The 18,723-nt window shown below is 51.2% G+C and overlaps 2 protein-coding genes and 1 non-coding gene across 9 annotated transcripts in view; 1 reads left to right on the top strand and 2 right to left on the bottom strand.

Moving 5' to 3' along the window:
- Window positions 1-46: 46 nt before the first annotated feature.
- On the top strand, window positions 47-7,687 carry ARPC5L (actin related protein 2/3 complex subunit 5 like). Its single transcript, XM_059073180.2, has 4 exons — window positions 47-340; window positions 4,777-4,848; window positions 5,831-6,007; window positions 7,135-7,687. Exons 1-4 carry the CDS (start codon window positions 191-193, stop codon window positions 7,195-7,197), a joined length of 462 nt encoding a protein of 153 aa, XP_058929163.1. The 5' UTR covers window positions 47-190; the 3' UTR covers window positions 7,198-7,687.
- Window positions 1,338-18,723, bottom strand: part of GOLGA1 (golgin A1) — a 62,732-nt gene continuing 45,346 nt past the window's right edge. For 2 of the 7 annotated variants that reach the window (XM_067040742.1, XM_067040743.1), the window contains exons 16-23: window positions 17,481-17,570; window positions 16,564-16,666; window positions 16,300-16,466; window positions 15,817-15,963; window positions 12,788-12,847; window positions 12,054-12,224; window positions 11,441-11,527; window positions 2,368-2,804 (exon numbers count right to left, since the gene is read on the bottom strand). In XM_067040742.1, the coding sequence (XP_066896843.1) occupies window positions 2,445-2,804; window positions 11,441-11,527; window positions 12,054-12,224; window positions 12,788-12,847; window positions 15,817-15,963; window positions 16,300-16,466; window positions 16,564-16,666; window positions 17,481-17,570 (1,185 nt within the window). In that variant the 3' untranslated portion in view covers window positions 2,368-2,444. Of the gene's footprint in view, window positions 1,904-2,366; window positions 2,805-8,573; window positions 10,857-11,440; window positions 11,528-12,053; window positions 12,225-12,787; window positions 12,848-15,330; window positions 15,471-15,816; window positions 15,964-16,299; window positions 16,467-16,563; window positions 16,667-17,480; window positions 17,571-18,723 lie in introns of those variants that run through there. The other 5 variants (XM_059073059.2, XM_067040746.1, XM_067040744.1 and 2 more) reach the window with 4 other exon arrangements.
- On the bottom strand, window positions 13,782-13,854 carry TRNAA-UGC (transfer RNA alanine (anticodon UGC)). The gene has a single exon. It is a non-coding gene; the product is annotated as a tRNA-Ala (tRNA).

Below are 18,723 nucleotides of genomic sequence, written 5' to 3'. Positions count from 1 at the left end.
CTCCCTCCCACAGGCACTTCCGGTTCCGGCGTGGGCCGGAAGTGGGCGGGCGGCGGCGGCTGCGCGCGGAGGAGGTGGAGGAGGTGCCGGGCGGCAGCTTCCCGCCCCCGAGCAGGAGCCGGTTCCGAGCGGAGTGGAGTGGAGGTTTTCTCCGGAGCGTAGCTGCCTGAGCGGGCACCGAGCCCCCGCCATGGCCCGGAACACGCTGTCCTCGCGCTTCCGTCGGGTGGACATCGACGAATTTGACGAGAACAAATTCGTGGACGAACAGGAGGAGGCGGCGGCGGCGGCGGCCGAGCCAGGCCCGGATCCTAGCGAGGTGGACGGGCTCCTGCGGCAATATCCTTCTCCCGCGCGGCGGCTCGGACTCCCCTTTGGCCCGGCCTTCCCACTTCCCTCATCCCCGGCTCCGACCCTTCAGGCCGACCTCCCCATTCCTCTCAGTCCCGGACCCCTCAGGTCAGTCTCCCGACTCCCTTCTGACCTGGCTCTCCTCGGGCCACGCATCCCCACTTCCCTCTGACCCGGCCTCCCCACTCTCCTTGTCCCCGGCCCGAGCCCTCGGAGCCTCCCTCAGCAGCGCGGCCCCACGCGGCCCCCGGATCCTGGTGGGCCGGCCTGGTCGGCGCCCCCAACAGCGTGCCGGAGGGGCCTCCGGCTCGTAGGCCCCTCACTCTTGCACGAGATCTCTCCCCTTTCTTCCTCCTTGTCTCCCCATCCCCTCAGGCTGGCCCTTCCTTGGGTGCCCGATCACTCCATTCCTCCCATGCGGGAAACGGGGCCATACTCGGGCATGATCGGCGGGAGGCGCCGAGGTGAGCCACCGCTGAGTAATTGGGCGGCCAGGGCGGCTCCCAGGCACAGTCCTCTCGGGCCGTTTGCAGCACCACCTGAAAATAGGTGGGTGGATGGCCGCGGGGAAGAAAGGCCCCACGGGGGCAGCCTTAGCCCAGCCCTGAGGTTTGAGATCCCTCCTCCCACCCCAGAATCGTTCTGACCCTGCGGCTTAATGCCACTCTTCCTCACCTATTCTTAGTTTCTTATGACCATTCATTGGGCTTTGGACCTCGATCGTCTCAGCCACGTTCAACAAGTGAGTTTTGGCTCCGTCCCCCCGCCCCCCATAGGCTTCTTGTGCAGGAAGCAGTGGAAAAAACTAGTCGTTTAGAGCTAAGAAAAGCCAGGCAGCATAAAGTGAGATGTAAAAGTAGAGCCCCACGACTGGAAATGACTGTTCTGTGGTCACAGAAAACAAGCATTTAGAAAACAAGATTAAAAATAGAGTTGGCTGTCACAGCCTGCTTGGTCCCTTAGCAGTTTGAGCACAGGAAACTGACTTGTTCTCACAGGAAGGATTTTTCTTTATTCAAATGGTGTTACAGGAAGTGCCTACCCCTCCCCCGCACTGGCCAGGGCAGGGTTGGAGGCTCATGTTGTACTGTATATAAATCAGGTTCTGGGTGTTTAATCAGTTGACTCAGCTTGGGAAGTCGAGCCCATAGACTGCCTTTGGGAGGAGTCCTGCAGTGTTCCTTCAATGTGCCTTTGAAACAAAAACCTCCAGACTTTCTTTGTTTGAACAGAAATGTGTTTTCAAAGGTGGTGATTCAAACTCGTATTTCCTGCCCCATCAGGATCACCCCACTTACCCCATTGGTGAAATGGGGCCATGAGAAGGGCCCCCATGAGGGAAGGATGATTCTGCAGTCTGGTGTAGAGCCTGTCTCATGGGCAGGCATTGCTAAAAGGACTCCAGCGTCAGGCCTGTGGCCCAGACAATCCACAGAAGGGGAGGGCAAGGTCTGGTTATCTGCTGTCTTGGTCTTGGTGCTGCAGAGACTTGTTGAAGGTCATCTCTTGGTACGCTCCTCACATGATAGGTTCCTTGAGGCTGCTTGGAGACCTAGCTGAGCACATCAGGGGATGGTAGTTTCTCCACTAATGGCAGTGTCAGAAACCTTGTTACCATGGAGAGTGTACCTCTTGGGATTGGGGAAAGGGAGGTTAGCAAATGAGAACTGAAATCCTTGCAAATGTGGGGCCCAGGAAGGAAGGAGGAATGAGCTAATATTTGCTGAGTCCCTACCATGTGCCAGGTCTTGGATTTATGTTAGATTATTAAACTATAGAAAGGGCTTCTAGGAGTCTTAGAACAGAGGCGAGGGGAGTAGGGATAGGGTTGGTTGATTGGAGTGACGGGATGTAGGGAGTGGGCCTGTCCTAGTACTGTATAGGGAAGCGAGTCATGGTGAGAGATCACACACATGAAATAGAGCATGGGCTGTGCATCCACACAGACCCAACTCAGTCTTCTATAGCTGTGTGACTTTGAATAGGTCACTTACACTCTCTGAACCTCAGTATCCTCCTGTGTTAAAAGGAGGAGAACCAAGCTGGGCTTATAGGTTCCATGGGAGCATCACTGGACAACATCGCAGAATGCTTTAGCACAGTGCTGGACACACAGTAAGTGTCCTGGACACGCACCTTGGGCCTGTGGGTGGAGTAGCAGCAGGGAATTGTAGAAAGAGCTTGGCTTTGGAGTCAGGCATCCTTGGGTTTGAAGGCCAGCTGGACAGCTTAGCTTTGTGACCTTGAACACGTCGTTTTCCTTCTCTGAGCCTCAGATTCATTGCTTTTAAAATCAGCATAATGGGGCTTCCCTGGTGGCGCAGTGGTTGAGAGTCCGCCTGCCAATGCAGGGGACACGGGTTCGTGCCCCGGTCCGGGAGGATCCCACATGCCGCGGAGCGGCTGGGCCCGTGAGCCATGGCCGCTGAGCCTGCGCGTCCGGAGCCTGCGCTCTGCAACGGGAGAGGCCACAACAGTGAGAGGCCCGCGTACCGCAAAAAAAAAAAAAAAAAATCAGAATAATGATTCTTGTCACAAAGAACTGTTAGCAGTAATGAGATGACATGTGAAAACACCTGGGCGCAGGATCTGAGACCTTGTAGGGATTTTAAAGAATTGGCTCCTTTTCTTCCTTGCTGAGGCACCTTCTGGTCCTCTGGAGAAGGATCTGTCCAGAGCAGTAGTTTTGAATGATTTTGCAGTCTCCTCCCCCTGAGGAAATTTGTCGATGTTTGGAGATACTTTGTCACAACTTGGGGGGTGGGAGGGAGTGCTACTGGAATCTAGTGCATAGAGGCCAGAGATGCTGCTAAATATTGTACCATGAGTGCACAAGACAGACTCCACATCAGTCATCTGGTCTAAAATGTCAGTAGTGCTGTGGTTGAGAAACCCTGATCTAGAGGAGACCAGGGGCTGGGCACGGTTCCTTGGCCTCCACAGCCTGTTCTCTGGAAGGGCCTAAAACCAGCTGAGACAGAGGCCAGCTTGATAAATGGTATGCCCTTCCCTACTCCACAGTTCTCCCCAGCTGCTGAAGGCCCTCTACCTATCAGCACCTATAGTGAATGCTTGGTAGAAGGGTGCTGCAGAGAGATTAACTGCAAAGCAGTGACTCTTTTTGCCCCTGTGGACCAGTTATCCTACCCTTACCCATTCATCTTCTGAAATATTTTGTTTCCCAACCGTGCTGGTTAGTGAAGAGCGCTAGCCTTTGTTTCCTCTGAAGCTTGTGGGACTCTGCTTATTGCTCTGGGATGTCAAATTCGAAAAGAGTTCTGAGGTAGAAGTTATCAATGGCTGATATCACACTGGCCCGAACCAGGCTGGGAAAAAGGAATTCCAAAGCTGACAGATACAGGGGTGTGGGAGAGTGGGCTGCCTCTCACATTGGAAGGTGGATCAGAGCCCAGCAGGGTGCTAGGGAGCTCCACAGGGGCGGCTCCCTGGGTGTGTGGGCCCATCTCAGTCAAGATGGAGGCCACACTTAGGGAAGACCGGGGACTCGGCTTTGCTTGGGAGGTTCTGGCTGTTCACAAGTGGGTATCGCTGCATGAACAGGAGTAGAGACCCAATTGGGCGGAAGCCATTTCTTGTTCTATTTTTGAAGCTTTTTGGCTGAAGCCAGTGTTTCAGATGAGGAAATGAAAGTCAACTGATGTAATTCAGTTTAAAATAGGTGTCACCTTTGGGGACCTAACCCAGATTGTAATTTTCTTTTGAGCACTGGCTATTCAGAGCTCAGCAAAGATTGTGTCAGGACTCCAACTAAGGTTTGGGGAGCAAGGAGGGGAGGATTGATTCATTTTGTTGGCAAAAGGTTCTTTTAGATTGCTAAATTTCCCCCAGTTGGGGCCTCACTGACTTGGGTAGGTCTTGGAAGATAAAAGTTTTAGCACATCTTAATTTCTTTAATAGTTTAACTGATAGAAAACATTGGATTAAGAGTTAGGAGACCTCCATTTGTGCCTTTGTTCTTCCCTTTTGAGAATGAGAAGATGAAAGTGATAACCTTACTCAGTGGTCGTGAGGGTCTAGTAGGGCAGATACGGTGCTAAGTAAGTGCAAATCAGCTCAGTCAGATTTTGCTGCAAGTTACCCTGTGGGGGCAGTTGCTTTGCTACTCCCTTCCTGGGAGGGAGCGAGTCCGTGTCCAAACTTGCTTTGAAGGGGAAGGTTTCGGGGCCGGCAGAGGAGGGGTTTGCAGGGTTGGCAGAGATGCCCCACCCACCCTCCGTATGGCTCAGGAGAGCTACAGGCTACCCTCTGAACTGGCTGTGCCCACCGGGAGGCCACAGTGGGAAGCCGGTGGATGTGGGTAGATGCCATTTGACTCTACTCTCTTGAACTCTTTTCGAAATGAGTTCGTTAATAAAAGCATGAACATGCTAGAGCCTAGCCATCCTTAACTGGTGCTGATGCACAGGGGACATGCTTCGGGCGTTTCATGCAGCCTTGCGGAACTCTCCCGTCAACACCAAGAATCAAGCTGTGAAGGTAAAGGGGGTTGAACTGCAGCTCTGCTGGGTGGGTGTTGGGACCAGGGCTGTGATGGTCAATTGTGAGCTCCCTGGGACTCTGGACAGCATCTTGTTTCATCTCTGCATCAGTGAGTATCTACCAAGGAGGTGAGTTGGCACTGAGCAGTGTTTCCACGGAAGCTTCCTGGCGCTCCTAACACCCAAAGCTGTCAGCGTTCATAGTAAACGCTCCCCAAAGAAACATTCACTCCTCCCCGAGGCCTCATGGGGTGAGAAGTCAGCCCAGCCCTTCCTGATGAGCAAAGTTATAAATTAGCTTGCCATGTGGGACTTAGCAGTAGTTATGCTTTTATAAGCTATTGAATAGGCTTTATTTGCATAAGGATTTTCAGTGCTTTTATGATTTCCTGCCTCGTAAAAACTAGGTGAGACCATACAGTTGTGCAGACTGTATCGGTTATGTTGTCTAAAAGCTCATCGCTGAGACTGTCTCAAATTTGGTCCAGGGAAAGGGGTCTCTTTGGAGCTGGGGTTTTGCCATCTTGTGATGGCACTTTTTTTTTTGATGGCATCTTGATATAAATGGCTGCACCTGTCAGACGTGGAGGAAAATGGCCCCTTTGTTCCATTGGGGATGAACGCAGACAAAAGGTGCAGCCAAGTAGACCTGTTTTTTTTTTACTCTCCACAGTTATGATCCTTTAGAGCTTTAAGGCCTCGCTGGTGTCATCAGAAATAGGGATGCTTCTCCCCAGGAAAGCGCTTATTTCCCCCAAAATAAGTGGAATGAATTACTGGCTTTGAATACTTTGGGATACTTTGAAACTTAAATCAATAAAAGAATTTCACTTAAGCATTCCAAATGAATTAGAAATTGGGCAGTGTTTCTAATGAGTTCTGACTACTTGGTTTGGTGTTTTCTGAGCCTGCAGTGCAGGATGTGGATATATGCCTGGGCCATGGCTCTAGGCCTCACTCCCTTTCTCTTTCCTCTGTAGGAACGGGCCCAGGGCGTGGTGCTGAAAGTGCTTACAAATTTTAAGAGCAGCGAAATTGAGCAGGCTGTGCAGTCACTGGACAGAAATGGCATTGACTTGCTAATGAAGTACATTTATAAAGGGTTTGAGAAGCCCACAGAAAATAGCAGCGCAGTGTTACTCCAGTGGCATGAAAAGGTATGTGAACATCAGACAGCCCACTGAGTCACCCCAACCCCGGGGTTCAAATCAGCAGGCCAGGCTATCCCAAGCAAACAAAGGACAGTCTGATAGGCATGTGAAAATAAGGGGCCATGCCTCAAGCAACCTGGGACATCTGAGCACTTAACCTCTCCCAAGGAAGCACCTGGTAGGGATCTGCTGTCTCTTGTAATCGCCGTTGCTTTAGCTGCTGGTTTGTGCTGGGCAGGCATGGGGGCAGGTGACTTGGCGTGGTAAGGTAGAGGCAGGCTTGCTGGTGGCTGGGACTTTGTAATACTTTCTTTGGGCCGGTGGAGGTGGTGGTTGTGGGTCTTAGATGCAGGCTGAGCCCTCCCGTTAGCTCTGAGGGCTTCCTGCTCCAGCCTCAGCCTCACCAGGCCCGAGGAGGCGGTGGCAGATACCTTGGCAGTGTCTTTAATAGGGCCTTCATCCACCTGAAGCATGAAAAGCCTGTCCTTTGCTTGGGTCAGTATACGAGCAGGGCCTTTTATCAAGCCTGTGTCCTTCCTGAAAGGCTCTGTTGAGTTTTAAGGGAGTGGCCCTTACTGAGGGATCTGTCACTTGGGCAGCCTGGGGCTGGGCTGTGGCCTTTGGTCCTCCTGCCCGTGGTCCTGCCCGTGGGTGTGCTCTGCCAGAAGGTGAGCTCCTAGGCTTAGTGGGTGGGGGTGGTCGTGGGGCTCAGGGGAACTGAGTGGTATGGAGGCCAGGCTCTCTGGTCCCTTTAAGGCAACTGGGTGCTCAGCCCTGTTGACGTTTCAGCTCTAACGGGCTAGTTTAAGTGCCTACGGCTGTGCCTGTAGGCTGGGACATGATGAGCTTGTCAAAGGGAAATTGGGGGTCTCTGCGTGAGCTTGGTAACGATGTTCTTAAGCCCAGTTCTCCTGCCTCAAGAGCTAGCAGCTCTTGGGAACCCTTTGTTCCAGGACAGGGCTCCATCCCTCGAATGTGGACCCTGTTGGCACCTCTTAACTGTGCTCTCGCGGGAATCCTTTTTCAGGTCTATGACATGGTCAGGAGCGCATGGTCCCATCTCCCCTGGCAAGCTGGGCTCCCTTTGTCCAACCAAGTCTCAGCTGACACCTTTTCTTTTCCTGCCCCTACAGGCATTAGCAGTAGGAGGACTAGGCTCCATTATAAGAGTTCTTACAGCAAGAAAGACTGTTTAAAAAAAAAAAAGACTCATGTTACCTTGAGAAGAATTTTGGATGCACAGGCTGTTGAAGAAGGGATTGACAATGGACCATCTTCCTCGGAACTCCCAAGTAAACTATTTCAGGACATGCATCCGCTAAAGTGTGTTTTATTTTCAAGGTGGAGGGAGAAATCGTCTTACTGTTTCCTGAATCCTTTGCAGGATCTGATAGTCTATGCCTTTGTCCACAAGTAATGCAGAACTGACATTGTGACTGTCTACCAGAGTGGCTGGCCCGCATTGGTCAGGTGTACCTGTGTGCACTGCCTGTGTAAAAGCAGGGAGGGATGACTTGGGCAGGTGCAGATTCAAGGGGTGTGGTAAAAAAGGGAGAGCTTGGTTTTTGTTGAAGTGGAAAACCCCCAAGGGTTTGTACAGGCATCCCGACCTCCCAAAGAAGGCGGGCTCTCTTGGGTTCATTGTAAAGTGCCTGCTGCATCAATAAAGCTCTTGGCTTATTAGTATATACTCTGCAGTGTGTTTCGTGTATATAAAAGAAATGGGTAATGGATGGTAATGAATGAGAGGTCGCCTGTTCTGGAAACTGGACATGGAGGGGGTAGATGTGTGTCCCCCACTGAGCCATGGGAGCGAGCGTGGCATTCCAGCCCTCCTGCCACAGCAGTACCTCAGGCCTGGGCTGCAGTGCTGCTGGCTGCTACAGAGAGATGTTTTGCTGAATAACTATTTATTGTTTTTACTCCGTTGTGTGTAGTTTTGGAGCTTATTTAATAAAGTGCCAAACATTCAATAATTGACCTAAGCTTTAATAAAAGTCTTCAGTTTGTGTGATTGCACTTGGAGTCTTTTGGGAGCGGGCTGAGACGGGCCCAGTCACCACCTCCTGATGCTGGGTTTGGCTGTTCGGTAGGAACACCGTGATGTTGTTTTCTTTAAAGGATTAAGAGCCAGAAGCAGGTAGCAATCAGACTATAGATATAAAAGGAACATTTTGTGCCCTGTAACCACTAACAATGGGCCTCTCTGAAGAGCAGAGATGCTTTTCTTTCCTTTTTAGCACATTAACTGCAGTTTGCATTCTGTTAAAGGCAGGGACCCAAGCCATGTCCCTGAAGCTCTTCCCAGTCATGCTGGCCTTGGATACGGAGGTTGACCAAAGTGACAATCCTCCCAACTCTTCTGCAGAACCCCACCCTTCCTGGGAGGTGGGACCGGGCTGTAGGCTTCATTAAATCACATGTAATGTTTATTCACCCAAACCTAATCTGGGGAGGTGCTTCCTCAAAGGCTAGTGTTCTACAGGCCTTGAACTTGGCCTTGGAGTTTTAGATGTGAGACACAATGTACTAAATTTAATAAGTTAAAGAAATACTGACACACCAAACTATATCAAGTAAATCCACTGCCTCTGGATTGAAGAGCTTTAATCAAAAAGTGTATTGCACCACAAGTGAATTTTCTACAGCAGTTTTAGATAATACAGTCTCCCTGTATACAACATGGAGGGTGAGATCAAGATCCAATGCTCATATAAAGGACTATATATACTATACTGTCTCTATCACAGAACATATTATACAAGTAAAAGTGCATCAAATCACTTAGAACATTTACTCCACTCTTCCTCTTAAAGCTGAAACGAATTCAACATGCAGGAGGAAAGCCTGATCAGAATGAATCCTCCCTGTGCAAGTACAGACTTAGTGAGGGGCCCCACAACTGACGCCTAAAATTGCCGGCAGACGTGGGTGGTGGGTGAGACCAGCTTGAGGGCTGGAGAAGCCACGGGGGAGTCGGGCGGGGCTCCCACGGCTGTGTGGTAGTCGCCTCTAGCAAGCCCTGAACTACCCAACCTTAGGGATTCTTTCCTGGAAGAGCTACCTCCTATTCATCAAAATTATGGAACAGAAGGGACTCCTGTTTTGTGTCCCCACCAGATAAGTGGAAAACAGCATTCTAAACAGAGGTCCGGCATCTGCAGGGGGAGCCATAGGAGGAGGTAGGTAACCAGAGAATGGGTCACTTGGATGGCAGAGAGGCCAAGTTGGGATGAGGGTGATGCTGCCCTTGCTTGGTACTTCTAGGTCCACGGAACTGTCTTATGTTAACTGCAAATCCTTGTTTTCCTGTGCGATATACTTTATTTTAACCCTAAACATAGTTGAGAAACATAACTTTACATCATTGGATAACTGATGATAAATTTAGGAGCTCCAGTTATTCAGTTTTTTATTTAACCAATAAAACTTTCATCAAACTGTAACTCAATATATGGTTTCCCTTTAGATTTGATAGTGTGCCTTATCCAGGGCAAGCACGTTCCCTTTTCTGTATAATGATAACGAATACAAGTTTTTATCAGTCAGTTCCACAGCCATTTGCATGCTATCAAGTACTGCATCCAGCTAGGGGCTACCTGGTTGCTATACATGAATGTAGTGTCATCTTAAATATTAGGGGTAGGGTGACAGGGAGAGATGGTGGCTCCACTTACAAGGCAGTCCACCCTCCAACGTTTTGGTCAAGCCTGGGGAGAGGGACAGCTGCTGCTTCCTTTGAATACAGCAGACTGTCCTTAGCAGTAGAAAATGTGATTAGCATTTGCTCAGTGTTACAACACAGAATTAAGAGCTAAACAAATGAAACACCACCACTGCTTCAGAGGGAAGCAGATGCCAAAGAATGCTAGTGACATTACAAAGGGACAGGGCTCCCAATCTTAAAAATAATTTCCTCTTGATGCTCTGATTTTCCTTTAAGAACACCAGTTAAATGGATTTTATAATACAGAAGACATGTTTATAATAGCAAGGAACTTTAGCTATAAAAAATAGTTTAAAATGGTTTACCAGCAACCTATCCAAGACAAGTACATTCATTAAAAAGGCAATTGAGTGTATTTGGTACTAAGGATCTTTTTATACATTTGCTAGTTTTCTTCAGTAAAAGGAGATACTGTCAGAAAGGTGCATATTCATTAATCCACACTGGCCCCAGAGTACCTTAAAGACGGACACATCTAAAGTTCTCAGTGGTCTGAGAAACAATGTGAGATAATGTTTCCTTGAGAGGAAGGGTTAAAAAGCTTCTTCTAACTCATCTGAACCCAAACATACTGAAAGGGAAAGGGAGTTTTTAAAGGCCGGCCTCACTGAGTTGGCTCTTCATGGCAAAACTAGGTGGGTCTGGGCTGCTGGGCACCATTCTGACAGGCTGTCTCTGTCCAGTGTCATCACCACACGATGGAACAGCCGCCTCCTCTCTGACACGTGCTGAGGCCTTCAGCTTTAAGTGCTCACCTTGAAAGAGGATTCAGGGGCAGATGGGTGCTGGCCAGGGCTGGGATTTTAGCAGCACTGGGGAAATGTGGGTAGTGCCAGGACCCTCTGGTGACCAGAACAACAGGATCAGCTACCTCCTGAGGTTCTTATCAGTCTGCAGGAGTGGGCCTTAAGTCTTGTAAACAATGTTCAGATGCTTGTACAAAATACTGCAGTTACAGTGATTAAAAACCCACCCAGACTGGTGTGTCAGTGTTCTTTTCACAGAAAAAGTGTCAGCCCTCGGAGGTTCATCCTTGGGTGGTGCCGCCTAGGACCACGGTATCCGAGGGCTGGAGATGGACGGCCGGATGCTGCCCTTGGGAGCTGGCTTGGACCCAAACCACGACATCTGGGTTTGAAACAGAAAAGGCTCCTGAGATGAGAATCGGGACTAGGTGCGAAGCAGCTGAAAGAGGCCCTCCGCATCCGTGGGCCGCCGCCCCCACCCTCCACACACCCGGACTCTGGCTGTGAGCAGAGCAGTGAAGACGATGGTTCTGGTAACCAGTGTGAGGGGCTGAAAGGCCCATTCTAAAGACGGGAGGGAGACGGGAGAAAAACCTGAGGTGCCAAGAACAAGGGAGTGGAGTTTAGGTAATGTTTCCTTAAAATGTTTTCTATTACAGCGTTTATGCAGGTACATTCTGAATATTTTTCATTTTTTAAAAAAGTCTGGGTGCTGGCCAGACCTGGGGCTGTTGATGAGGTGATACCAATGGAAGTGCTCTGGAGAAGAACACTAGGCCCTGTTAGTCCAGTACAGCAGAGACCTGTGGGCACAAAGCATGTCCTCGGTAAAAACTACCCGAGTCCAGTTCATCAACCGAAAGCACCTTCCAGCTAATGATGCAGCCGTGGGCTGGTCTCAGCCGCCAGGGCTGGGACGACTGACTACATTTTTTGGAAGGCGGACAGCAGACCAGGAACCCCTACCTTATACTCCAGGGTTTCTTTGAGCATGTTCTCCTCCTCTTGTGAAAAGTTCAGCAACACTGACACAGCTTTTATAAGATGAAAAGCCTGAAACAAAGCACATTTTGCTGCCACGGGCCTCGGTCAGTTAGCAGGCGGTCAGGGGGCTAAATGGCAGCACCTCCTGGTCCTGCTCCTCCTGTGCGCTGCGGGCTTGGTCAGCAAGGACCACGTGGAGGGTGGAGGTGGGCATTCTGAGGTCTGCTGGTTCTCTTCCTCCCCAACCTTTTACTTTGGGCACTGGCGAGACCACCAGGACGACCACCGCAGCCACCTGCTCTTCGGGAGGAGGCAGGATTGCTGGGCGGATTCAGTTCCCTGGACTCTGGCCTCAGCATCCGACCCACATCTCCTCCCAGGAGCCAGTACCCTAGTCGGCGCCCCCTGCTTGCTGCTCAACCAGCAGGTCAGTGTCTGCCGCCGAAATGACTGGGTGCTCACGTTGGTGGTCAAAGCAGAACGGGGGACAGGAAGAAAGAAATGGATTTGGTGGGAAGCTAGGCAGGGCTCGGACAAATGAACCAGGCCCTGGAGTGGAACTCAGTACCCAAAGGGCAACTCAAAAGCCCTTTACCTCAGATTCGCGACAGGACATGAATTTTAAAACCACATGTTTGAGGTACTCGAAGTTGATCTCGCGGGCATCAGTCAGGTCAGCGTTATTTGCGACAGAAGGGGCCATGTTTGGCATTTCAGGCCCAGGCTTCTCCCGGACTTCAAAAAGCTCGTTATCGGGTCTGATTTTCTGAAAAACCAATGGAAAGATGCTACATTGAACCCTTCAAGACAGGTTTGAAAATCACAGGGGAGATTCACTTGGCCCTGGCTGTGATCAGCTGCAGTTCTCTGCCACACCCTGCACAGAGCAGGGCGAAAAGGGCCCCACCTGGGAAGGGAGCACGAGCACCTGAAGAAGGCAGGGTGCTGGCTGAGAGGAGGGAGAGGGGTATGTGGGGAAGCTCAGCCATTTCCTTTACCCACGTCAGGACTCGCCCCCTGCGGCAGTGGGCACCCAGCCAGGGCAGCGGCGACCCTCTCCCGCATCTGGTCCTGGCCTCTGTCGTTCACACACGGCCACACATCACCTCACTGACCTCTCAGACAACACACAGGCTCAGAGAAAGAGGGCTCGTGGCGGGGGTCACAGAGCCACTTTCCAGAAGCACGTTCCAGGTGGCAGGGCCACTGTTCCACCAGCCTGACTTCCCAGAGACCTCTTGCAGTCCCCTGGGGGGAGGGGAGTGTCATCAGGCAGGAGGGGCGCAGAGGCAGGAGGGCGTGGGCAGTGGGGAGAAGGGGGACACTCACCAGCTCCTTCTGCAGAGTCTTCTTGAGTTCCAGCATCCTCTGCTGCATCTGCTTTATGGTCTGAGGCAAAGCCCCACCCCCACAAAAGGCCATTCATTAAATGCACGTTTCACCATCTTTAAAGTGCAAAGGACCACAGAGCAGACAGACAACCCCTTGGGTCCCCATACACCTGTCAGAAGCCCCTGCTTCGTCTCCTGAGGAGCTTGCCCTGCCGCACCTGCTGCCTCGGCCTCGTTCCCGCGCGTGCGGAGGCTGTGCACAGCTCTGCTCTGGAGGCCCCGGCGCTGCCGCCGAAGCGCTATCCCACCCCTCCGGCCCTGGGGCCTTAGGACTGCTTCCGGCACTCGCCCCCACAGGCGGCGTAGCTAGAAATGCCCCTGCACAGTACATTCTGCCCTTCGGAATGATATTTATGTGCTATCATCCCCAAGTAGGATACTTGGGCCAAAATTTATGATTCTCATCATCACCATTGATCTCCTGAAATGCCATAATAATTTTTAACGCTTATTTTGAACAGTATTAAAGATCGTGGTTTTTCGGCACAACCCACCACACAGTGGGTTTTATGTCTTTTATTTCTTTATTTTCCTAATTTGTTTTTAGTGAGCTTCATTAGTATTATGGGCCTTAAATATAATTTATTACACATTCCATTAACCACTAGAAAGGCTGAACTCTGTTTTCCCAATGAAAAAATTTAATGTGTAATCGACATTACAGGGAAAAAATTTTAAATAAAAGTTTCTCCAAAATCTCACAACTACGTCAAAATGAGTTTTTCCTGTGGACTTCTAGTCCACGTCACCATTCTTGCACTGAGTAGCTAGAATTTTGAATAGTAGTTTTCATTTATCAGAGTTTCCACAGCTTTATAGTTTTGCTAGTTATAACTTTTAACGTGACAGTAACTCTAGGGAATGCCCCATGTCTTCTTGTGTAGCTGAGTTGCCTTTTTTTTGTCCACATTACATGGCTTGTGGGATCTGAGTTCCCCGACCAGGGATTGAACCCGGGGCCATGGCAGAGCAAGCGCCAAGTCCTAACCACTGGACCACCAGGGAACTCCCTGAGCTTCCACTTCAAACAAAGCTGTAATAAGCTTCGTTGTCTCAAGAGCAGTATGGCCACGGCCCCCTGGAGATGAGACGGCTGGGAAAGCACCTCCAGCTCCTGTCACACTGCCTGCAACACCCCACTGACAAAATGGTAATGTTTCATTCCAATCTGTATTCTCTGCTTGACCGTGAAGCTGGGCATTCCCCCAAAAGTACATTTGCTAGTTTATGTTACTTGATTTTCTAGGTTTTGACTCATTCATTAACTTATCCAATGAATACCGAGTCTCTACACCGGCCTAGTGGCTGCGGAAACAGCAGAAAAAAAAAAAAAAAGAAAAAATGTCTGCCCTCAGGAGAGAACAGTGTCAATAAGCAAATATACAGTGTATCAGAAGGTATTAAGAGGCCTGGAGAAAAAAAGGGCAAGGTGAGGGGACCGGGAGTTCTGTTGGTGAGGGCTGGCAGGGTAGCAGGAAGGCCTCACTGACAAAATGACACCATAAAGGAAGTGAGGGTAATTGGGGGAAGGATCTTCCAGACAGAAGGCTCAGCAAGTGCAAAGGCCCTGAGGTGGGAGGGTGCTTGATATTCACAGGAAGGCAAGGCCACTGTGGCTGAGAGGGAATGCTGGGGGAGAGCAGAGGGCGCGGGGAAGGGGGCAGGAAGGAGCCAGACCACATAGGCTTTGTGGGCCACTGCAAGGACTTTGGCTTTTATGGGGACAGAGAGTCATCAGAGGGCTGGAACAGACAAGTGACAGGGAAACCAATTAGAAGCCCAACACCATCCTCTAGGGAAGACAGGATCGTCACCTGGTCTCGGGTGGTAGCACTGGCGGAGATGAGAAGCAGCTCATCCCGCGTACAGTTTGAAGGGAGAGCCAAATGGATTCCTTAATGATTTGGATGTTAGTTGTGAAAGAAACAAAGGGGTCAAGGATTACTCCAAGGTTTTTGCCATTTATTGAGACAGGAAAGATGGCAGTAGATGCTAGAGAGCATGGTCAGTCTGAAGTCTGGTTCTGGATGTTTTAAATTTCAGGGGCCTTTCAGACACTGACATAGAGAAATAGGGTAGATACAGGAGTCTAGAGTTCACAGGAGCCGTCTGGATTCGAGGTTTGGATGTGGTGCCAGCAGCACACAGGATGGGGGAGATGGCCAAGGATGTGAGTACGATTTGGAGAAGCTGTCCGAGGGCTGGACCCAGGGACACACAGTGTGCACTCTTCTATATTTTATATTTCATGATAAGAGATTAAGAGCCTGTGTGTGTGTGTGTGAAAGGGGGAGACGGGCGGGGGTTGGGGGAGAGAAAGAATGACCACCTTTCTCCTTTGCTACAGAGCAATCACACAATTTGGGGGGCAGAATTTCAGGCCAGAGCACTGACTAGCCAGCACATTTAACTTCACAGGACATTTTAAAAACGAGGCTCAAACGAGGCCCTGCATTGACAGGTGCAGAGGCCAGGCAGGGTGGGTGGAATCATGACATTTATTAAGCCTCTATCAAATACCAGAAAATTTACAGGAAGCTAACAAACAGTTTCATTTCATCCCCCAACCTCCCCCCCGACAAAACCACTGAAAGGCAGGTATCACCGCTCTCATTTCACAGCTGTAGAAAAAAGTGCAGAGGTAAGGTGACTGGTCATAGGACCTAGCTGGCGATGGCAGAGGGGGCTGGGGACACTGAGACCTGCCACTGTTCCAGCTCTAATACTCCGGATACCATCTCAGGTGGGGGGTCTGGGAGGAGACTGCGCGAGTGGGAAAGGAAGAGCGCCGTGCAGGAGGTAAGCAGAAGAGGAGAACCAGGAGGAAGCCCTTGTGATGGAAGAGGTGACACCTCCCCCAGGAGGGGCCCAGGGGCATCAGCACCACTCTTGAAGAACGGACTGGATGGTTTTATGCACAAGGACAGGGAAAGGGACATAAATAGCTGAGGTAAAGAGTGTCCTCACCTTATTTTTCTCTAGAAGTTGCTGCTCCAAGTCCTGTTTTTCCTTCTGTAGCTGCCCTAGATCCATGGCGGTCCCCATCTCACCATTTGGTATCCCCTCTGCAGCTGGAAGCTGGTACGCGGGGTCCTGCCCGGCCCTCGAGGTCACCTACAGGATGGTGGCAGCACAGGACATGGTCAAGCTAAGCCACAGATCCCTAGGGAAGGGGGCCAGGCTCATTCCAAAGGTGACGACTGATGTGCTCCACCACGCAGCTGGCCAGGAACCAGACTTAAACTATGGCAACCCCGTCACAGAGCCTGCTGGGGGGACAATTAACTCTCCACGCAAGGAGCCTGCTGGGAAGGAAGGGCTTCAGCACCTGAACACTGACAGGTGTCGTCACATCAGATGGGCTCCTCAACACGCACAAGCCCTCGCGGTGAGGTGCCCCCCGCTGGAGAGGAAGCTGAGGCACAGGGAGGCGGCTCAGGCCGGACTTACGTGAGGCTCGCTGACCGAGAGCACCACGCCCTGCTGCTGGCCCCGCAGCCTCAGCAGGTCCTTCCGCGCAGCCGCAGCGGCTGCCTCCGACTCCTCGGCCCTCAGGCCCCTCAGGGCCTCCAGCTCACTCTGCAGCTGGCGAATCTGCAGCAGGGCGGAGTCGTGACCTAGGCCGGGCAGACGGGAGGTGAGTGACTGGGCCACCTCCGGGCAGGGGTCCGGGCAAGAACGGGTGAAAAGGCCCAGCCTTGGCAGACTCCTCACCTTTCTTCAGCTGGAGAATCTCCTGCTCTTTCTGGAGAATCATTTCCGTTTTTTCCTGCAGACTCTGCTCCTTCTCACCTCCTATGGCGATCAGGTTAGCAGCCTCGGAGAGAAAAACCAACTCGAGAGAAGGTTGGTAGCAAAAATCCCACCTTCCCTAGAGAAGTCTCCACTTTTCCACTACCAGGGTCCTCCACGAATCCCTCCCTGAAGGCCACAGCCTGGAACATTCCCCAAGCTAACCTCTGCTCCTATAAACATGCACAAATCAGCTCTCCTCGGCAGGGGCCCTGCACAGGGGCGATCACCCTCACCGCCCCTCTGGCCTGCAGTGGGCCTACCAGACACGGCCACCCTGCCCAGCCTTCCTACAAGCTGTCAAAACCGTAACTTCCATGTCCTGAGGGCCTGTGACGCGCCCAGCATTTGATACACATGACCTCATTATCATATTCTTGAAGGTATGATTATCAAAGGGTCTTTTCAGAGGCAACTCAGACAGATCTGTTAAGGACCCAACAAAGACCTAGAGTCAGTTACCTAGATCTGGGGCCTGACTCTTGAGTCTGTCCTCAAAGGAAGGCTTTTCCCACCCTTGCTGCTGAGAACTCAACTGTATGTGGTCTCTGGGGCCTGCGGCCGGTGGTGGCCCACCTCATAGAATTAGAGCCCAGTAGTACCTGGTTCTGGAATTTTCCCCAAGTGATGTTGATTACATTAACTACTGAAATTTTAAAAGGCCATCCTATGGGGTGAGGATTTCTTTCTAACATCTTTCTCCCACCTTCCTAGAGATGTCAGGGGAATCAAGCAGCTGACGACACTCCTGAGACCTGTGTCCACCCTCTGCCCTGGACAGACCAGGAGGTAGGTTGGTCCTGCCTGGGCCTGAGGTGGAGGCATCACAGGGGGCCTACCTGTTGCTGGAACTCTTCCCTTTGCTTCCGCACCTCCTCCAGGGCTTGAGCCATTGCCACACTCACAATTTCTCTTTGGCTCCATTCTTCCTACAATCCAGCAAATGGGTAGGAGATTGAGTCCAGAATCTCAGTTCACCGTTTTCTTAGCTGCACACTTCGCGTGATGCCCGCAGAGGGAGGTCCGTCTCGCAGGGCCAGACCAACGTGTTTCCTGCTTCCCAAGGTTCCCAGGCTACTCTTTCGCTGCACTGCCTCCCGTCTGCCTCTGAGAACCGTTCCTGGGGATAACCCACCAACCTCTGGGAACAGGCGCACCGTGGAAGGTCGGCCGTCCCATGAACACACCAGCTAGTACTCAGGCCAAAGGCTAGGGGACCTAGACTCAAAGAGGTGGTCTAATGAAATCAACACAGAACAAGAAGACTCAGGCTGACATGAATGGAGTGGCAGACTGGAGCAGTCTGGTTACAGTAATGATAATAAGCAATCACTGAATTTTAATACAGGAAATGTCATAGATTCATCAAAATCATCCATATTACAGGAGAGAAAACTGAGGCTCTGAGAGGTTAAATAATTGCCTGAGGCCCTAGAGCTAGTAAGTGGCATGGCCACGTTTTAAGCCAGAGTCTGAGCTGAGCCAAGCCTTTGGCTGCTACACTCTACCACCTAGTCTTTTCTACCACAAGCAGGGCTGCCCCACTGCATCCCCCCGCCAGAGCAAAGGGACTCCCTCCTGACAAACACATCAGTCCTCTTCCCTGAGGCTGACGCCGGGCTCGCTGATCAACCCCCAGATGAATAATATGACTTCGCAGGTGCCTGCACACTGGTCAGGGACGTCTGCTGTTTATGTCTACCCAGAATCACCCCTCTTGGTGGGGGGTTAGAGCCTCATCACTGCTATTCCCCACCCCCACCCCAAAATTCTACATGGTTCTGGTAGGGCTACCAGTAACGATGTCCCCATTTTGTGGCTACAAGAATAAGCATGTGATTCGGGCCTGGCCAATCACAGTAAATCATCCCCTTGGCCAACTTGATTTGTCCAAAGGATGGCTCTGTCACCCAAGATGAACCTATCAAATCCCTTTTGTTTTTGTTTTGTTTTGTTTTGTTTTGTTTTTGCGGTACGCGGGCCTCTCACCGCTGTGGCCTCTTCCATTGCAGAGCGCAGGCTCAGCGGCCATGGCTCATGGGCCCAGCCGCTCTGCGGCATGTGGTATCTTCCCGGACCGGG

The sequence above is a fragment of the Kogia breviceps genome, chromosome 8 (genome assembly GCF_026419965.1).
Source record: "Kogia breviceps isolate mKogBre1 chromosome 8, mKogBre1 haplotype 1, whole genome shotgun sequence".
NCBI classification, from domain to species: domain Eukaryota; kingdom Metazoa; phylum Chordata; class Mammalia; order Artiodactyla; family Physeteridae; genus Kogia; species Kogia breviceps.
This window is presented reverse-complemented; position numbering and strand designations above follow the sequence as displayed.